The sequence below is a fragment of the Astatotilapia calliptera genome, chromosome 11 (assembly GCF_964374335.1).
Source record: "Astatotilapia calliptera chromosome 11, fAstCal68.1, whole genome shotgun sequence".
NCBI lineage: Eukaryota > Metazoa > Chordata > Actinopteri > Cichliformes > Cichlidae > Astatotilapia > Astatotilapia calliptera.
Window position 1 is genome coordinate 12,957,903 of NC_137432.1, and position 19,423 is coordinate 12,977,325.

At 40.6% G+C, this 19,423-nt stretch overlaps 1 protein-coding gene across 4 annotated transcripts in view; it reads right to left on the reverse strand.

Annotated features, from left to right (window-relative positions):
* Positions 1-19,423, reverse strand: part of LOC113032772 (RNA-binding motif, single-stranded-interacting protein 3-like) — a 166,977-nt gene that overhangs the window by 79,879 nt on the left and 67,675 nt on the right. For 3 of the 4 annotated variants that reach the window (XM_026185863.2, XM_026185866.2, XM_026185862.2), the window contains one exon: positions 2,290-2,468. In XM_026185863.2, the coding sequence (XP_026041648.1) occupies positions 2,290-2,468 (179 nt within the window). The remainder of the gene's footprint in view (positions 1-2,289; positions 2,469-19,423) is intronic. The other variant, XM_026185864.2, reaches the window with a different exon arrangement.

Consider the following 19,423-nt stretch of genomic DNA (forward strand, 5'->3'; position numbering starts at 1 on the left):
TGAGTGAGAGAGAGAGAAATTGCCCTTGTGCTACACTTTAGATTCCGCTCACGTTCTGCTCTGTCCCCAGACGTTAAAAGTGTGTCCATAGTTTTGGCGACCGGGGGAGTGATTGGAAATGTCAGCTGACAACAGCACTTTTCACTGACACTCTGAGAACTGGCACGGAGACAGAGAGAGAAAGAAGGGGGAAACAGGGGTGAGGGAGAGAGGGAAGGGCGGACAGAGAGGAAAGGATGGAAGGAGGAAATGAGGAGGATGAAAGAATGGTAAGGGTGTGTGTGATGCTGATGGGAGGTTTGGTACAATCAAAAAAAAAAAAAAAAGCCATGGTTGGCGACCAATTATGGATGACACTGAATTGAAAGAGTGTGCATGTCTGTATATGTGCATCAGTGTAAGTACTGTCCTCCTGTTACTCACTGCAACTGTGCATGAAAGAAAGGCCTGTTTGTGTGTGCATGCGTGCATATCATGTAAGTGACTGACAGGAAGCTGCCACTCTATTTCCAAAAGCTGGAGCAAGTTAGAAACCCAACACTATGATGCTGCCCAACAGCACACGCACCCCTCCACTCCTCCATGACCTTTCCTAAATGTTACTGGCCACTTGGCACACTGACTGGGCCTCTAATGAAACTTTTATTGGCCCCCATTTTTCACCCCGTTTTTCCAGAACTGCCTCCAGGGCTGAGCTGAAATACAACAGGCTTGAACTGCAGCTGACACACAGAAAGGAAAGATACAGTGTGTGCATATGTGAACGTGTCTTTGCATTTTATTTTTTATCCGTCTTCTCTGTTTCACAAAATCTATACAATCAAATTGCTTTTGAAAATATTTAAAGCCCATAGTTTCAAGACAAGCAATCACTATAATTATTAACATACAACTCACTAATTACATTTGATATTATCGACCAACATAAGCTAGAAGGCAAATAAGAAAAGCAGGTTTAAATTGTTTACAAAATTTAAATGGAAAATGGCAGCAGTACTAATATAGAGCTTTTTACTGTAACCAACCACCAAATCTCACACACATTCATATAAGCGCATTTTTCCCTCCTATACCAAAGCACCTTGTCTAACATTCACGCACACATCCTCACTGACAGATCCATCAGAGGCAACTTGGGGTTCAGTACCTCGCCCAAGGATAACCTCGAGCCAGGGAGCGAACCACCGACGTCCCTATTTGTAGATAACCCACTCTACCACCTGAGCCACATTTGGGATATGTAGGGATTAAATGGGCGGGACCAACTTTTAACACAAAGAAACAATAGAAAAGGACAAAGCTAGATACTGAAATTAACAGAGTACGGCCCTATTACCTGTCAAGTGTTTCTGCTCTTGCAGCTTAAGTTACTACATTCAGTGATTAATCAGGAAAAGTACACTACAGTATTATCACAGCCGCTGTTGTGTAGTATTATTATTCCAATTACAGATAAATTGATATTTTTTAAATGTCTATAATAATTAGCTTTTAACAAATGTGACAGGATCCCTTAAAAAGAGGAAAAGAAGCTTAGAAAAACAAAATCATGTTGAAAAGTCTCATCGTTTTTTCAAAACAGTAACTCTGTATATTTCTGAACCTAGTCTAAATCTGATTAGACACTATGATGAGAACCCTGATCTAAAATCTGATCAGGAAACAGCTGCCTAATGGGTTAAAATAAACGCTGGATCAGAGTTTGCTCAGACGTAACAAAGCTGCTAAAAATGAAAATATGCCTTCATCAGTTCCAATGGAAATCTTCTAAATCACTCTAGATACAGCCATTACTAAAATATTCAGATGTTTATCAAATATAGTTGCTGCATCAAGTCATCAAATTTTAGATTGAACTGGTAATTTGATGCAATTTAATTTCCCACAGCTCATTTATATTACTATTAACATGGAATGTGGACTGATCCATCATATTGTCATCCATGTGAGAAGTAAATCTTCGTGTGACTGAGGAGTTTCAAGCCTCCACCGATGGACAGGAGGATTATCTATCCTTGTGTGTGTAGATGACGCAGGGCAGAAAGGAGCGGATGGGCTAGGCCCAGCTGGGTTGTGTCTTTTCCTCTGAGGAAGCAGAGAGGAGGAACACAGGGGTCAAGAGCAAATTGTTGATACCCATTATAAGCTCCTGTCACACTCACGCAACACTAATTACCACAAGCTGAACTAAACTGAACTGAGCAGGAATGAACTGAACTCAGCTGTATTGAGGACGTTTAATGCATCTGCAGAGCGAAGGCAGGGACAGGAGAAGAAAATAGAACTCACGGCTGGCAGAGTTTGATGAGGTCCTGGTCGGTGGTGGCAGGCGGCAGGCCTCTGATGTACAGGTTGGTCTTACTAAGTTGCTCCACTAGCCCTCCTCCCTGACCTCCACCACCACCTCCTCCTCCTGTGTTGCCAGGGCTGGGTGGAGCCATGGGTGGAGGGGGAGGGGCATAGGACTGCTGCAAAGACAGAAAAACACACAGAAAGGCAAACGTCACATTAGGTCTTTACTGTTATGTTTGGTGTCACATGAATCACGTATTTGATAACACCACAAAAAAAGTACTTCACTGCAGATTCCGCTCCTCAGCTAAATTCCATCTACCAATCTCACATCCACATCTTTTCCTGTCCCAATTATCTCTTTATTCTAGAGGAAGTACATAAAATTAGGAAAGCAAGAGATCTGAAATTAGTCCGTGATGTTCATGGTACCCAACCACTGGGGCTTGCCCGAATAACAATAGCGTGCTGTGCTGAATCTTCACATAAGGTTCTGCACATAATGACAAGGCAGTAGGGACTTCCTTTCAGCGCTGACTGAAGTGTAAAGGTGCAGTGACTTCTACAGTGATTTAGATAAGGAAATGTTTCAAACCATTGATAATTTTCATGAAAAACAGGTTTGTTTGTGTGTGTGCACAAATCAGCAAACATTAAAAGCAGCACAAATTGCTTTCTGGTTGTTTAACCTTAGTTACAATGCAAGCAAACGTAGACCAGAAAAATGAAAGATATTCAAAACATCTCTTGTAATGCAAAGGTATCAAGCCACTGTCAGGCAAGAAAGTCTTAAAGCAAACACCGCTATAATTTGTATTAATAAATTTATGCCATGGGTGAACCGAGCAGGCTGTACAGCATTTAAATCAAGCAAGGTCCTTTTATCACCTTTAACTTACTCAAACATTTCCTATTGGCCTCCACTGTCCAATTACACAGCTCAATACTGACTAAATGGCTTAATAAGATGACCATTTCTGGCAGGGAGAAGAGCAGTGCAAGGATTAATGAGTGCCTGGCACTGAAGGCACACCCACCCCTGCCTGCCCGCTGCCTTAGGCAAACTATTAGGTTAAGTTTGGAGGAAGCAAACAAGCTTGATGGCCCATATGACAGCAGCATTCAAAACACTCCGTCTGCTGCCTTGGAGGAAAACAGCTACACCGCAAAGATGTGTAGTCCCAGTGTTGGTTCCACTGTTGGAAAGTGGATAGAACAAGTTCAAGAAGCTGCTGCAGCTTGAGATGATCACAGCGCAGCAGCACTGTGTGCCGTAATGACGAGAAAATGAGAGACAGGAAGAGAAAGGATAGAGACAGGTAAGGAAAGGAAGCGTGTACATACTTAAGGTGAATCCTGTATTTGGAGTTGTGTGTGGATATGTATGCACAATTGCAAGGAAGCTTGTGTGAGCTTGTGTGTGCGTGCACGAGTGTGAGCCGGTGTTTGTGATAATGACAGGCTGTCACCACAGAGCAATGTGGAGTCTGAGCCAGCTCTGATATTAATCCATTACCTGTATTTTCTCTCAGCTGGTGCACAAATCCTAACACACACTCAGACGCATGCTAGCAGCTCAGACAGACAGCGCTAACAGGATTCAACACATGTATGGAAGACACGCAGGAGTAAAAGGAGAAGGCGCTTATGTCATTTACAGGCCAGCACCTCACACCAGCAGCCAACAACGAGCCTGTACACTTCAGCTCAAACACAAACAAAGTGCAGAGGTGAAAGAGAGGCTATGCTGGGTAATACTTCAGTTTAACAGCTGGGACAAATAATACTCTGTATTACCAGTGTCTCTGAGATTTGCAGTTTGATGTTATTTCCTGAATAACTTCAATTTAGGGCTGCGCCATACATTTTTCACAATACCACCGACAAATTTTTACATGATAATGTCAAAAAGATGTCATATCGTTGCTGTAGCAATGCCACACATTTACATTTACCAGTGCAATGAATGAAACAATTCCAAGCATGTCAGAGAGAAAGAATCATTTTTGGCTACTAAAACAGAAGCGATTTTAAATCACCTCCAAAGCAGCACGCTACTTTGCAAAATATGCAAGAAAATTGTTCCCGGTAATGTGGAAACAACGAGTTTCACCATTTGAGGGAAAAACACATCGAGTACAACAAGGCTACAATGGAGCAGATACTGATATGCGATGCAAAGGTTAGAAAAAAAAAAAAAAAAGACCCAACCAAGCATTGCAAGCTGAACTCCGTATGACAGGATGGGCAAACATTGAATGCAAATTACTGACACAGTTAAATGTTGGAAAAGCAGAACTTTACAGAGCTGGTTAAACAGCTTCCCAGGTATAAAGTATTTTTCAGTTTTACTATGTGACCATATTGACCAGGGTCCTGAAGAGTTTATTGTTCAACTAAAGCAGCTGGGCTACTTTTGCTCTAATATTTGGCTCATGCTATGTCGCCCCTGTTGAATTAGAATGCTTCTGCTACCGGTCCTCATTTCAATAGTGTCACACTTTGAATTAGGTAGTGTGTCATCAATGACAATAACTCGCAGGAAGAGGATGGAAAATGCTCTTCATTTACTTACTGCTGCTCTCATGCTCCAAACATAAAACATCGTTTATCATTTTTTCTGCATCATCAGAGGCATCGTTAGTGCAAATTTTCTTTAAATATCGTGATATCTCCAGCCTCTACTCCTAAAGCAGTATTCACTGAGAAGAATATTGATACTGGCTCAACAACTTTGTATCAGCCACTTCAGACACAAAACAGAACTATATAATATACTAAAATGTGCTAAATATAATCAATTCCTTAATTAGTCAATCTAGTTGACAGGACATAATTGCCTTTATATTTTTGAGTCATAGACAAATGGTTTCACAATTTCAAACTTTTTAAAATTATGGTCATTTTACACCATTTTTGACAAACAAAGCTAAACAACCAATCATTAGAATCAACAATTCACGTGAAGTCTGTCATAAGTGTGCTTTCTCATGACATTTTATAAAAGTTTATTGTATAATGTGTCACTGTTAGAGGAAAGTAAAGAAGCGCATATCTTTTTTTCCCCATGTGGTGTCTGCAATCACGATATTGGAAACCTCACCGCCTCAAAGCCTGAACTGTGCAGCGGACCGGCTCGATATGAGCCTTTCAACAATGGGTTTGTTTACCAACCTCCTCGGAAAGATAACACAGGCACATGGTTGATGGGGAGTGTCAGACACATAAAAGACACCGGGCTGAAATCTTATGGAGAAATATCACAGGGGTAAAAGCTATACACGCTTAAGATAACACACTGCACACCACTGCATGGTAAACACAATATAAGCTCATGAAGCAAAACCAGACTGTTAGACTATTAACAAACATGCACACAGTTAGCCTTATCTTTGTACATTCATTTCATTACACTGATCTGGAGCAGAAAGAGTCTTTCTTCACTCCACTACGCAGATGTCCAGGTATGCACAAATGTACAAAACCTCTCCCCTTCCCCTCGTGTTGCTGACACAACACACACACAAACCTGATCAAAGGCCTTGCCCAGGGAACCTCTTTCAGCCAATTTGTGCAGCTGTCAGGGTTGGGCTGATAGTGAGCTGTGTATGTAATGTGTCAGAGACTGTGATAGGGAAATCCTTTGAAACATTAAAATCGTTCCGTCTCCCTCTCTCTCTCTAGCATTCACACTTCCACCTCTCCTCTCTCCCTCTTTCACTGTCAAGCTCAACTCCACCATCGCTCCGTCTCTTGCTCTTATCATCTCCATCCTTCCACTTTCCCATATGCTTGCTCTATATTTCTTCCTCCTCTGTGCTTCCCTCCCTCCGTGCTTTCATCCAGTTTCTCTCTTTTAAGGATTAGTCTGCAGTTGCTGTGTGTGGACTGAAGGCTGCCTCTCAGCTGGTATTGTTGACACACTTAGTACAGTGGAGCAGTTCTCACACTGGGAAAAAGGCTCAGAGGCAGCGACACAAACTGTCACACAAGGCAAGCACAGTCACTGGGATTATTGCAGATTTCATGCACAACTGAGTCCTGAAACACAAACGTGCTGCGAAATATTATTTTAGTGTGACGCACATGCATGCTGCTGACTGATGCTGGTGTACATTTCAGAGCAAAAGCAGAGGAATTACTATGAAGTAGTTACTTTTTTCAAGGCACTGACCGTCCATCGGAAGTCCAAAACTTATGAGGCCATAAGTTTTGGACTTAATTGTATTTTCACAAGTTTTACCTGAAAGTAATAAAATGACAGATTTCTGTAATTTAAGTCCCAAAGAGTCACGGTGACAGATCTCTTTAATTTACTATAGCCGGGGTGCACATAAGTGGTCCGCAGGTGCGCATTCGCTGTCAAAATAAAAAGACGTGCACCAGATAAGAAGTTGCAACGCGTGTTTGTGTACATATAAAAGGCAGTGTTTTTGTCAGCTAGAGTGGGATTTTCACATCATATTCTGCACCACATCTCTGTGCGTTCATTATTTGTTTGAAGCCAGCTCACCTCCTGCAACCACTTTTCCGAGAATACGCGTTTCTTTTGCGGTTCGGACTCCTGACATTTCTTTGGAGGTGGAGAAACACCAAAGTAACTGCTTAAAGGAGCTTGCTTCTTCGACATTTTTAAGAGTTCTAAACAAATGTCTGTCCTCCTCCAGAAAATCTAACGTACGCAAACACGCGTTGCAACTTCTTATCCGGTGCGCGTCTTTTATTTTGACAGCGAATGCGCACCTGCGGACCACTTATGTGCACCCCTGACTATAGCCCCATTTCTTTATCATGTAGGAAAATGGACATCAAAGTGGGCTGTATGTGGTCCACAATGGAAAATGAGTCTGACATGCCATGTGAAGGAGATCCAAGCTCTGTCACGTACCAGCTGAGATCAACCCCACTTTCAGCTGTTACTCTATTCCTTTCTACTGCAGACTTCAAGAATGAAGTTCTGTATCATTTACATTTCTAATACACTTTAGAGTCACATTGCTCCATATTTGCATGGTTTTATTAAACACATTTGCTTGCTTTGTGAAGATGCAGGAGTATGATTACCCTTTGTGTGCCTAACTGTCTGACAGTAGATGTGCTAGCATTGATCTTCATTTATGCTCATCATGACAATGATATTTCACACTAGTCCTTGCATGTAGCAAATAAATAGAGAAAAAGCAAATGAGAACTATAACAATAACAATAATCTGTTGCATTTCTTTTTAAAGTGTAATGAAAGGATGCCTCAATCAACCGCATCGAGGTTGAATTTTACTCAAAAAGGGAAAAAAAAAAATAATGCAGGAATATTTACTTGTTCCAGCTACTGAACTCTCGTCATGGCAGTAATTCCTGCAAAATAACTTATTTCATTGTACTCTGTAGACTTTTCCCATCCACCCACCCAAATCTGCCAATCTCCACTTTCCCGCTATTGTTTTGCTTTAGGAATAATTTAAACAGAATACATTAAACTCAGTTCTTTAACTTCTAAACAATGAATAGCTACTGAAAAGTCTTGTATGTGCAGAGGTGTCTTTGTGATGATCAAACTTATCTCCAAACTTATCTGCAACAACATTAGGGGAGGGGGGAAAAACAAACTAAGTATAGATGTGGGTGAAGATATTGCACAACATCGCATACTGGTGAACTTTGGATGACATGAGGGAAGACAGAAAAAAAACTATAGAAGAGGAAAGGCTGATAAAGAGTGTTAAGTAAGAAAGGATACGGGTAAAGCTAAAGATACATGGGACAAAGGAAAGAGGCGGACATGGGAGAGAGAGAGAGGGTTGTTCTGACCTCTTCTGATGCTTCCTGAAACAGAGGAAAGAATGCGAGCTATTTTTGGGTCCAGTTCTAAGATTCTCTCTTACTCACTGTGCCTCTAAACACAGCAGCGGAAGGGTTTAAGGAAGCGCTTATGAATACAGTACATCCGAATGGAAACATGGCACCCAATATACTGTCCTTGTTTTGATATTACACAAGCAGCTAAATTAAGCCTCGGCCAGTGCTTCTGTCAGAATGCCTGAAAAGACAACAAATCATCTTTTCAGGAATTCATAAATGTAACTTGATTGTCAAACTATTGTATCCAGGCTTTGTTTCCTTGAAAGATGTGGCTTCAGGGTGCAGCTGAATATTAAAGCTCTACACAGAGTGCTTTACATTGTTTTTAATGAAGGAAAAGAAAAATAGCACATTTACTGTAAGTTAGGGGAAGCGGAGAAGACTGCAGAGAGTTCAGCTAATGCTGTGCACAGGTATAAATAGTCTTCTTGGAGACAAGCCTAATGATATCCAATACAGAATACTTGCTTGTTTCCAAGTGTCAAGCTCAGGAATGTGTAGGCAAGAGGTGTAGCCCAGCCTGTGATTAGTCTGGAGAGTATATGATACGCCTGGGTAAATCACACCGTAGGGTTATTTAATAAAACTATCTCCATTAGCAGCCGAGTTCCTAGTAAAAGAAGATCTGCAGTCCTTTGTCCCTACATGAGGTGCAACCTTGATTCAACAGATGGTCTACATGCTTTATTAAGAAGAAAATATGCAGATAAATAGTCAAAGTGATAACTGTGGTCAAGATCAAGACAGTACAAACAAGAAGCACTCCAAGAGCACAAACCCAAACCAAGGCAGCTCACCCTCTGGGCACTATTTACTTTTAAGGGAATGGTATTATACTGTTATCTTTGTTCTACTAAATGTACTTTAGGAAGTGCATAGTGCAGTTAAAAAAACAAAACAAGTGCAGGCTTTTGTTATTTGCCCTTTTTGAAACCCATTTTAATCTACTCCAGGGCTTGCAAAATCGCTAGCCCGATGTCCCGGGGCTAACGATTTTTCCAGTCGGGCTACCAAAATCTGTGTAGAGAGCAGCAGCACTGATTGGTGAGTGACGATTATTTGCGCACCAATTCCTCTGGCATCGTCTTATCACTCATTAGCTTACTATTCAGACATGACAAGTGAAATCTCCCACAGCAAGCTTAAACATGTGAGGTTGATTGCGCAGAGATTTCAGTAGCAGGTATTTTAGTTCTGCTCAGCCAAATAAGACAGGTCAGGGTGAAGAAGGGGCAGCCAAAGAAAAGCTTACCACAAAACGGAAAAGTTATGACAAATCAGACTATAAGGCAAAAAAAGCGCAGCTTTTTTGGTTTCATGGACAAAAGAATTTCTGTGGCTGGAATATGACGAGCTAAATAACATGATGTTCTGCCAGGTGTGTTGTGAGTCGACAAGCACCTTTGTTACTGGGACCAGTAATTTTAAGAAAGACCCCATCAGAACCCATGAGAAATGCAAGAAATGCATTATTGCTCAGTCTGCAATATCTTTCCCAGAACAAACAGCAATTGCAAAAAACATTCTAAAAATGAACCAAGCACACAGAAGAAGTCCTGAAAAAGCTGTTTAGAACAGCGTACCATGTTGCAAAGAGTGAACTACCTTTGGCAAAATTTAGCAGTCTTTGCAAACTTCAAAAAGCAAATGGCCTAGATCTTGGTTCCACTTACCTCTTACCAGTGACTCCAGTGGAAATGTCAGATTCAGGATCTGGCACAGACTGATTCATGTTCTACACAGTTCTTACAAGGTCATAGAAATTTCTGTTCAATGAGAACCAAGTATTTGAGTTGATGATTGTAATTTTTATTCAGTTGTTGTGATTTGTATTTTAACAAGTTTTTGATTAATTTTAGTTTCTGTTACAATATTATACTTTAATGTATAATATTGTAATGGAAACAAAACGGGAAACAAAACATAAATTGCTCTTTTTTTCGGGCTACTTAAATTTATTTTGGGATACCAAAAACTGAAGAGTGCCGGCCCGAAGGGCTACCAGGGATTTTGAAATTTTGCGAGCCTTTTACTCCATAAATTTTTGAAGATTATTTTATGATTTTTATTATTGGTGCTACAGGACATGTGTAGCATTTATTTTACTGTTTAGTAAAATTATTTCCAATGTTTTATCATAAATATCAAATACAAAAAGATTTTGATCACAAGTCTATTATATTGAAAATAAACCCCTTCAAGAACAATGTAAATGTAACGTAATTAAACTGTTGACTTTGTATGACAAAGCCATACTAAAATACTCAAAGTATGCCACACCAAAATGATCTTGTCAGTCTGTAAACCTATTGTCATTTTAAACAGCTCTATATAGCATTGTCATCACGTGGACCTTCAGATCGTGGTTCAGAGGTCCAGGCTGTGGCACCCATACACATACAGTATTGTGCCAATGTCTGTCATATCAGACCAAGCATTATATTTAGCATTATATATAATTGTAATACTAAACCTAACCATACCCTTTGAGCTACCATAGCACAGTTATTGTAATTGAAGGCTTCCTAAGTTCAAAGGCATGCTCAGGTTTTACCAGGGTGTCTGCAAGTTTCATCAGACTACATCTAAGTGTGAGGTCAGTCACACCAAAGAGTTTCACTTTAATTAAAACAGAACATGAGCCAATCAAAACAGTCTGACCTATTTAACTTGCTGCCAAAGCAAAAGTGCAGCAGGAAACTGCAGCAAGGTGTTTAATATATAGACTGTTTACTTAATATATAGATGCAGGATATTCGACTTGAAAATTGCTCATATTTTCATCAAAATGTTTTCGTTGTCTAAATGATAAAAATCTCAATACTTTGTTGATCTATCATTATATTTAATCTGCTGCCACTTAGTCTTTCTAGAATCTTTTTTTTTTAGCTTTTCCCTTTCTCCAGTCTCCTCAGCCACCACCTTCCCATATGAATCCTTCTCTACTTCTCTGTCTCCTTAGAAGATCAAGGTCGTCAAGGTTGCTTCCCAGTGGAACGACATGTTCCAGCCTTTTACCTCTCCCTCTCTCGTTAACATCAGCAATAGCAGCATCAACAACACTTGGGCTGTCATAAACATGTTGCACAAGCATCCCAGGAGGCATGCAGTTTGGACTTTGTGCTCACAGGCCTGGTGGGAGATAAAGAGATGATGGAGAGAGGCTGTGGTAGGTTGCTGAACTCTCAGCGAATTCCTGCGGCTGTGTTTTTGAGAAGGTCATGGGGAGGGTAGTGGGTGGGTGGGTCGAGGAGGGGTGGTTCAGGCTATCTGTGCATATACAGGCAAGCTGTGATTGATTCAAAGTTGTATTAGGCTGCCCACCTATTGTTCTGGAGACCAAGGCTGAGTCACCGTTGGTGTGTAGGGTTATGGGAAATGTTGAAAAACACAAACATATGGCACTTTATCTAAATGCATTTGCATCTCAAGTCAGACAGCAATTCACTTGGAAAAAGGTAACCTAAACACAGAGTAATGCACCATTACATTACAGCAAAGAAATTAGAGTTGAAAAGCATCTTTGAGCCTTCCCATGTGTTTTCTATTAAACAGCCAGCATCCCTGCTATTCTTTGTCAATTGTGCACCTCACAGTTACCAGCTGTTAAGTAATACGCCCAATTGGTGGTAAAGCAAAACATAGCATGTGAATATCAGTGTGGACGATGGACTTTTTTGACCTGCATCTAGAGCAGGGCGATATGACCAAAAATATTTATCACGATATACATTTGAAAATTTGCGATACCGATATAACTGACGATATAATTGACTCTAGACAAAATACTTTACAACTCCACAACTTTATTAGTGCAAAAAAAAAAAAAAAAAAACCATCAAGAATTTAACAGTGCAAATGCAAATTCCTCGCTGACAGTTTAAGCAAAAGGCATTTCCCGTGGAAATTGACCGAAATATCCTCAGCATAACCATGTATAATATCCACAAAACTTAAAAGAGGTTATACACACACAATACAGTAATATTATGTTGAAGCGCAGTACGTATCACTCCGCGTGGCTCCTGCCTACGATGGCCGTAATGCTCCAACAATCCATTAAGTAGTGCGGGTTCGTGGCTTAGCAAAGTCGTACTGAAACATTGACAGATTTTCGAGCGCCGTGTACCACTTAAAATCATTTTGAGGTCAGTAAACACAACCAGAATTCATACATAAGGCACACGGGATTATAAGGTTTGATTTTCAGAAAAATCAAAGGATTGATTTTATGTGCGCTGTATTTTCCAAAAAACACTGTAATAACGACGGTCCACTAGCATGCGCTACCAAAAATAGTGCTGTGGTGTGTATCTGACGGACGAAAGCTAAACCAATTCCACAACTGAAGTTGCAGCATTTTTACAAACCAATTCTGGTTCATCAGTTTCATTCAACAATCCGCTTTCACCCTTCTCATTCTCCGTCACCGCCATGCTTTTTCTGCCATGTGCGGAAACAAAGGCACTGTGCACGCGCGTTTAACCCAGATTCTATCACGATATTTCATTTTCTTATCATTGCCCAACATTATACCAGTATCACCGTGAACGGTATGATATGGCCCAGTTCTACCTGCATCTGATGTTTTTGGGTTTTGTTTTTTGTTTCTTTGGCTGTAATCAGTGTCTTAACATTTTTAGCTGCCGATCTTAACCGTATATTTATCAAGCTGTAGCCATAGCAACAAACCTGCTGTTATAACCACACCTTATCATGTACACAGGCACCTGAATTGTATATCAACAAGAATGCACTTGCACTGTAAATATGCTGGAAAGCATATATTACAACAATTACCGCAATATTGGCAGTTGTCTAAATAATGGAGTTATGTAACAGCGTATGCCTCAAAGAGGTTGGAACATTTTCCCAACCTGTGTGATCTTCTGCTGTATGTAACAGAAAATGGGTGCATACTGCTCTGACTGTTTAAAATGAAGGTAGTTTGAATTCTGTGTGTCAGAACATCCAAAGAAATATATCTGGCCAAGCAGGTGCTTCCAAAAATGAAATTTGTTGGTTGGTGGTTAATGGCTAGCATATAGTATGCTCAGATTTGGCAATACTGTCATTTTCCTTCAGTAGTTTTCATTTTAAGAAAGGCTCCACCAGTGCAGGTACTGTATTTCCCACCAAATACATCCTGTAGGTGCGGTGCACACACTGGCTCAGATTCAAGTCCTTGGTCAAGCCATATCCTTGCATATGTGCCATCTCTGCTGCCTGCCACAATCACAGCAACTTTCAAATCCAACTACAAAAAAAGGTTGACCTTGTATGCTTTTTCTAAAGAAAACCCTTCCTGAGTGACACCCAACAAAAACATTCCACTACATTATACTTCAAAACCCACCCAGATGATTTTATCTCCACCTCTCCGAGTATATTTCCCCTCCAAAAAAAACAAATCTCATTCTACATTCTTCCTTCTAAATTGCATGACCTCTAGCATACAAGTTACAAAAAGAGGAAAAAAAACATGCATATTGAAGAGGCGCATTGCACAAAGCTCTTTTATTATGTATATTTATGCAAATTCAACGTTAGTTTATTCAAGAAAGTCTCTCTCGCTCCTCCTCTCATTGCCCCCTGGTCAATGTGTTTCAATCCGGCAGTATGTATGAAAAGCGGTGGCAGACAGGGTTGGTGAATCATGAATGGTTTAAAACAGACTTCTACAAAAAGAAAAAGTGCAGAAGTTTCATTGATCTTCAATGACCCCCCTTGAAGTTTAAAATTAAGTAATATAAAATATTGCAGAGTTCCATCTGTAGTAGTACCTCTTTTGTGTCACCGCTAATAAACTCTGGATGTCTCCTGATAAGGTGAACTGTGTATTCCATCTGCAGCTTATCATCCTGCAGTGATTCTATCCGTCTTTATCTTATCGCCTACTTCTTGCATATTAATAACCTCATCCTGCCCCCCACCCCGTCCCTCACCTCTTTACTGTTCTTGTCAAACATTTTCCTTCAATATATCATCTCAGTCAGCAGTCTCAAAAAAAATAAAATCTTTCCCTTTCAACTTTCTCCTCTCCATTCCTCAGTTTCCAACATCCTCTGCCCTGTCCTGTTTTCCTCATCCATCATCTCGTTCCCTTCAGTCTCATCTTTCTTCCTCATACCCACCCTCTTCCTATCTGCTGCCCCCTCCCCTCCAGCACCATGCAGGAGATTAAAATATGAGGAAACAATCAAGCTCTGGCTCATTAGCATATGAACGGGAGGCCGACAGGCAACTGCAGACACGACGACAGAGCCCTGGAAATCCACCGCAGAGGATTTTTTTTTTTTTTTTTTTTTTTTTTTTTTTTTTAAATCCCAGGAATGACTTTTTACCGTATTTTGTTGAATGAGACAGAACAATCCTCTGCCAGTCTTTTCAGGCAGTCAAATTACCATCAGAATAAGAGGGCATAAGAATAAGACAGAATGCTTATATAGCGTCAGGTCAAAGAATGGAGACTATAGAATAAGTGTGCAGACAGAATAATGTCTCTCCACAGCAACAATGAGAAGCTGAAAAGATAGGATTTGGTGCAGTCCTGTATGTGTATCTGCATGCGTCTGAGTGTACAGACTGGTGTGTGTTGGGTTCATCATCTTACAACAATAAGAAACAGTGCGATAAGAATTATCGTTCAGTAATTCCCCAACATGCGTGTCTAGGCTTGGGTGTTGGGGGTGGTCTACTCTCATTAGTGAATCAATTAAAATGCCAAATGCAGCAACATCAGAGGTGGGGACATACAGTACATCGAAAAATGCAAGGCAACAGAATAGTAACTTGCTACATTATTAAAACAAAAATTTTTAAAAGGTTTGTGCGCATATTCAACATTGTAAAGATGGATTTTAGAACAAAAAGGTTTAGATTCACTAGCCCAAATTGCTTAAATTAAGTTAAGACATTCCGATTTACTGCCACAATACATGGATACATGACATTTTTCCAGGTACTGCCATAATGCAAAAAAAACAAGCCTAAATACCTGTAATACACTGTGTACATTAATTCCATAGCCTGAATTCTTTAACAGGGTTGTCTTTTCTCAAATGAGGAGCGTTGAGGTGTGCACTTACAGTAACAATCGCCACTGTAAGTAGAACACACTTAAAAGCCACACAATATTTTTTTCTGCAGTGATGATGCCAACTTAATATGCATGAAGACCAAACAATATTTTATCAGTGCCTGATTAAAAATAATAATAAGCAACTGTTTTATAGCTGGTCACGATTAAAGTCACCATTGTTGCTGACAAATCTCACTCTGTCATAGTCTGCACTGGTCATCTGTCATTTTCTGTAATGCTAACATTTTCTGTTTCGAGGAGGATGGGGTGCAGGTCTCCATGTTCCTGCTCTTCGGCCTGCACACCTGTCCCCTATTATTCTGTCACCTGCTCCAACACAGAGTCTCTGCCAGATTGTTGTCCTACCGAGCGGTAATCAGACTTCTCTATGGCTCTAAGCAAAACCTCAGTATCTCCCATGCTAACCCCCTTGTGTTTCTCCTCCAGTGATTCCTCTGTGGCTGAATAGTAGTTACAAATCCAATTTCACTCACCTGTTTCTATTGAGCTGGCCTGCCTTCTCTGGGAAAACTTTGTCAAATACTAAGCCTCTGGACTTACCTGCCTCCTCTGCCACTCAAACCCTGATCAGTGGCTCCTCCCACAGCTCACCTCACATCACTTCCAAGTAAGACCTCACAATTTAAATGTGCTTTTTGCTCACAGCTTTGGACTCACTCATACTTTGGACTGTCTCCAACGCTCATCTCCTCTGTCTCAGGATTGCTGTCCCAAGTTGCCAGAGACTCCTTCCCATGAACATCCTGTTTAACATTCCTTTTGTGAAGACACCTGTTGTGCCAGTAAAATCTGTGAACTTTGGACTGTTGTCTCCTGGGTCCTGCTTAAGTGCCCGTTTTATGGTTACTTCTTTCATGGCCACGACATTCTCCAGCTGGCTGAAAAGTGCTTTGAAGTCCCTCCCAGTCTGCTAAGGCGCCAACATAGCGCCAACATCCAGGTACTTGTAGTGTACTACATGCAGTTTAAGTGCATCTATGCCCTTAAAACAGCAAAGTATGTGCTTCTAGAGACAGCATTGTACAGCTAGCTGCTCAGCCATACTTCAACACAATATGGTACCCTCCACCATCATCTAGTAAACATAAGAGGTTATGTTTTACTACCTTCTGTTAAGGAATAAGTTTTAAAGGGAACACAACCTAAGCAAGTGGCATCTTTCTTTACCGCATATCCTATTTTGGGTCATTCTCCCAACCATCCTTCGCTAGTATACCAAAAAAAGACATCTCTGAATGCACAACATGTAAAATCTTCAATTAATAGAGATACAGCTGCTCAATATGCACGAGAATCTCAGGAATTTCTTCAGCACCTTGTTGATTCTGCGCCATAAAGAATTAAGGCAGTTCTGAAAGTAAATAGTTGTCTAGCACCAGCCTGGTGTGACTAATAAAGTGGTTGGTGAATGTAAATCTTCAAGGGTGCTGCAGGATTTACCTGTAGGAGCAGTGATGCAGCATCAATGCACAACTAAATCTATGCAGTCTTGGCTATTGACATAAGGTTCAATAAGCTCCTCCACTTCAGATTCCCCAGGTCTGACTTAAATACACTTATCTTTACCTTTTGTTCTCTCTGGGTCACCGAACATTTATTAGCCGCTTCCTGCCTTCCTCCACTATGTCCCTCGCTGTAATTAAATTCCTTAATCAAATCTGAGAGGGGCAAATATTCAGGGAATGAGAGAAGACAGAGGTGGGAGGAATGGGAAAATTGGTGGGATAGAAGGATGAAGAAATCAGAGTGTGAGAAACAGGAACATATTTAGTGAAATCTGCCCTCTGTGAGATCAGATGATGACCTGACGATATCTAGAGGGAAGATTCTGATACCAGAACAAAGTCATAACTGAGTCAGAGAATTAATATTTTTATTTTGCAGGTGGATGATTGGACAGGAACCCAAACCATGACTTAAAAGGAAATGCATAACACAGCTGGCCAGGCAGAGGCAGAGTAAAAATCTGATGTCCATGGAGTGAGTTAAGCTTAATAATTTTACACCAGGGACTCTAATTCAAAAATGCACTTTACTGTTGAAATGAAAATCACATTTTAGAGTCAACTGCCAAATCAAAACACATCTGGATAATGATGAGCAACTATGACGAGGGGATGTCGCAGAATTTTCCACAGGACATTCCATTAGCTGGAATACTGAATGGCAACATGAAGTGGTGTTTAATACATTTATGCTTGTGAAGCATTTCAAGTCTCATGTCTTTTGTTATTGTGAGAGATGATGCACAGCATCTCACGTCTGCAATTCAGAATCCAGGATTAAAGCATTCACAACAGAAAGACATGGTTCGTCCATTTATTTAAAAACACAGAAGCTCAACAGAAGTAGCAGTCGTGTATTCGCATTAAATCATAACCCCGACACAGTGTTTGGATTGATTTAAAGGCCTGATCAAATTACCTGGAAAAGGTTAAAAGTATCCATTACCGGCTAACATGCTTTTGCTATTGAGCACAGGGAGAAAAAGGAGAATGAAACAGAGCTGCATAGAGCAACAATCTTACCCAGCTGTATCCTGAAGGCATCAATCTGCCTAAAAACTCAGTACGGGGAATACACATATGATGTAAAATTGCAGCTTTAAGGACACTTGATTTCAGGACAAAAAAAAAAAAAAAAGCCTGCCCCAATCTTTTAGAGGTTGCACAAAGACTAAGTTTTAAGGACTGAAATGTAGCGAATAAGAACAAGAGCAAGGAAAGGCAAATACAAGAAAACGAAAGGGAAGCAAGTCTGATAAAAGTGTGTGAATACTGGAGAGGAAAGGAGGAAGAAAAAAAGACATGCGAACAGCAAAGGAGGAAAGAAAGGCCACCAGAGGGGTCACTTCTGCTGTTAATAATTTATCCTTTAAAAACCAGTGTGAGGCTTTAATTGGTGCCGTGGCTAATCCTGAAACACACACACACACACACACACACACACACACACACACACACCTCGGGGAGCCTCTTAGCAGCTGTGCTCCAGCTAAATTGGCTACAGTGTAGCGGCGGCAGCAGCGAGTTCCCTCCAGGTATAACACAGTCAGCCAAAACAGCAATATCAGGGCTGCCAAGCCCGTCTCATAAATCTGGGCGTGACACTTCTCACTGTCTCACGCTCGCTGTCACGCTCTCAAAAGAAATCTTACGGCAAATCAAAGCGACAAGACGTTAGTCCCTTGGTATGGCTGTTAGCTAGATAAACACTCAGTTCACTTCAGCTGTAATCTGCATTTAGCTTAAGCAGAAGATGTTCTGTACTATGTTGGAGCCTTTTTGCATGATTTGGATTAAAGTCATTCATTTGATGATTTAAGGCTCGTCTTAGTGTAGATCAAAATGACAACCTGTGAATCGAATTAGCCTTTTCAGACAGGAGGCTTCACTACAGTTTAAATAACTAAGTGATAATATAAACATTTATTATTATTATTATGTCATATCCAAATCAAAGGTTGTTTAAAGCTGTTTTGTTTTAATTCTGAGAAGGTATAACTGAGGGGAATTAAGTTGCTAATGCTGTTATTTATGGCACTTAAACTTCCTCCAAACAAAGAAGAAAACAATGAAATGTCATGTAAAACATTTAACATCATCCCTTCCAACACTGCCTTTGTCTAGGCAGTTGGTCTGAAGGGCGATGGGGAAAATCCTTATATCCAACCGTCTCACATCAGCTCTGCAGGCATGATAAGAACTTTGGCCGTGAGCTCATCCAAAGTCGAAACCCTGCTGCCTGTATCATGTCAAATTGCATACGCCAAGATACTTCCTAAAATTTAGACATTCTGTCTCAATTCAGCAAAAAAGCACAGGAAGCTGGAGACTTTTGTCCTGTCCTGCTCTCTAATTGTTCTTCTTTTACTGTTTGCAGTTGGCACTTTTCTTTACTGTCCATATAAAGAAGCCCAAAACTCTCACAGAGCAAAGATTTAAATGTGGCTGACTTTACAGATGTGGTCTATGACATGATGTCACGTTACACAACTTGCTTCAAGTAAAAGTCAAAGCTCACCATGGACTACTCACTTGATTTTCCTCTAAGTTGAGCTGTATCTCACATGCCTCTTCAGGTGACAGTGATAGCTGGCACCATGTTTTCAAATACAATAAAAGTGGCAGCAGAGAACAGGCCCTCCTTCCTTGGTTATGATTACATGTT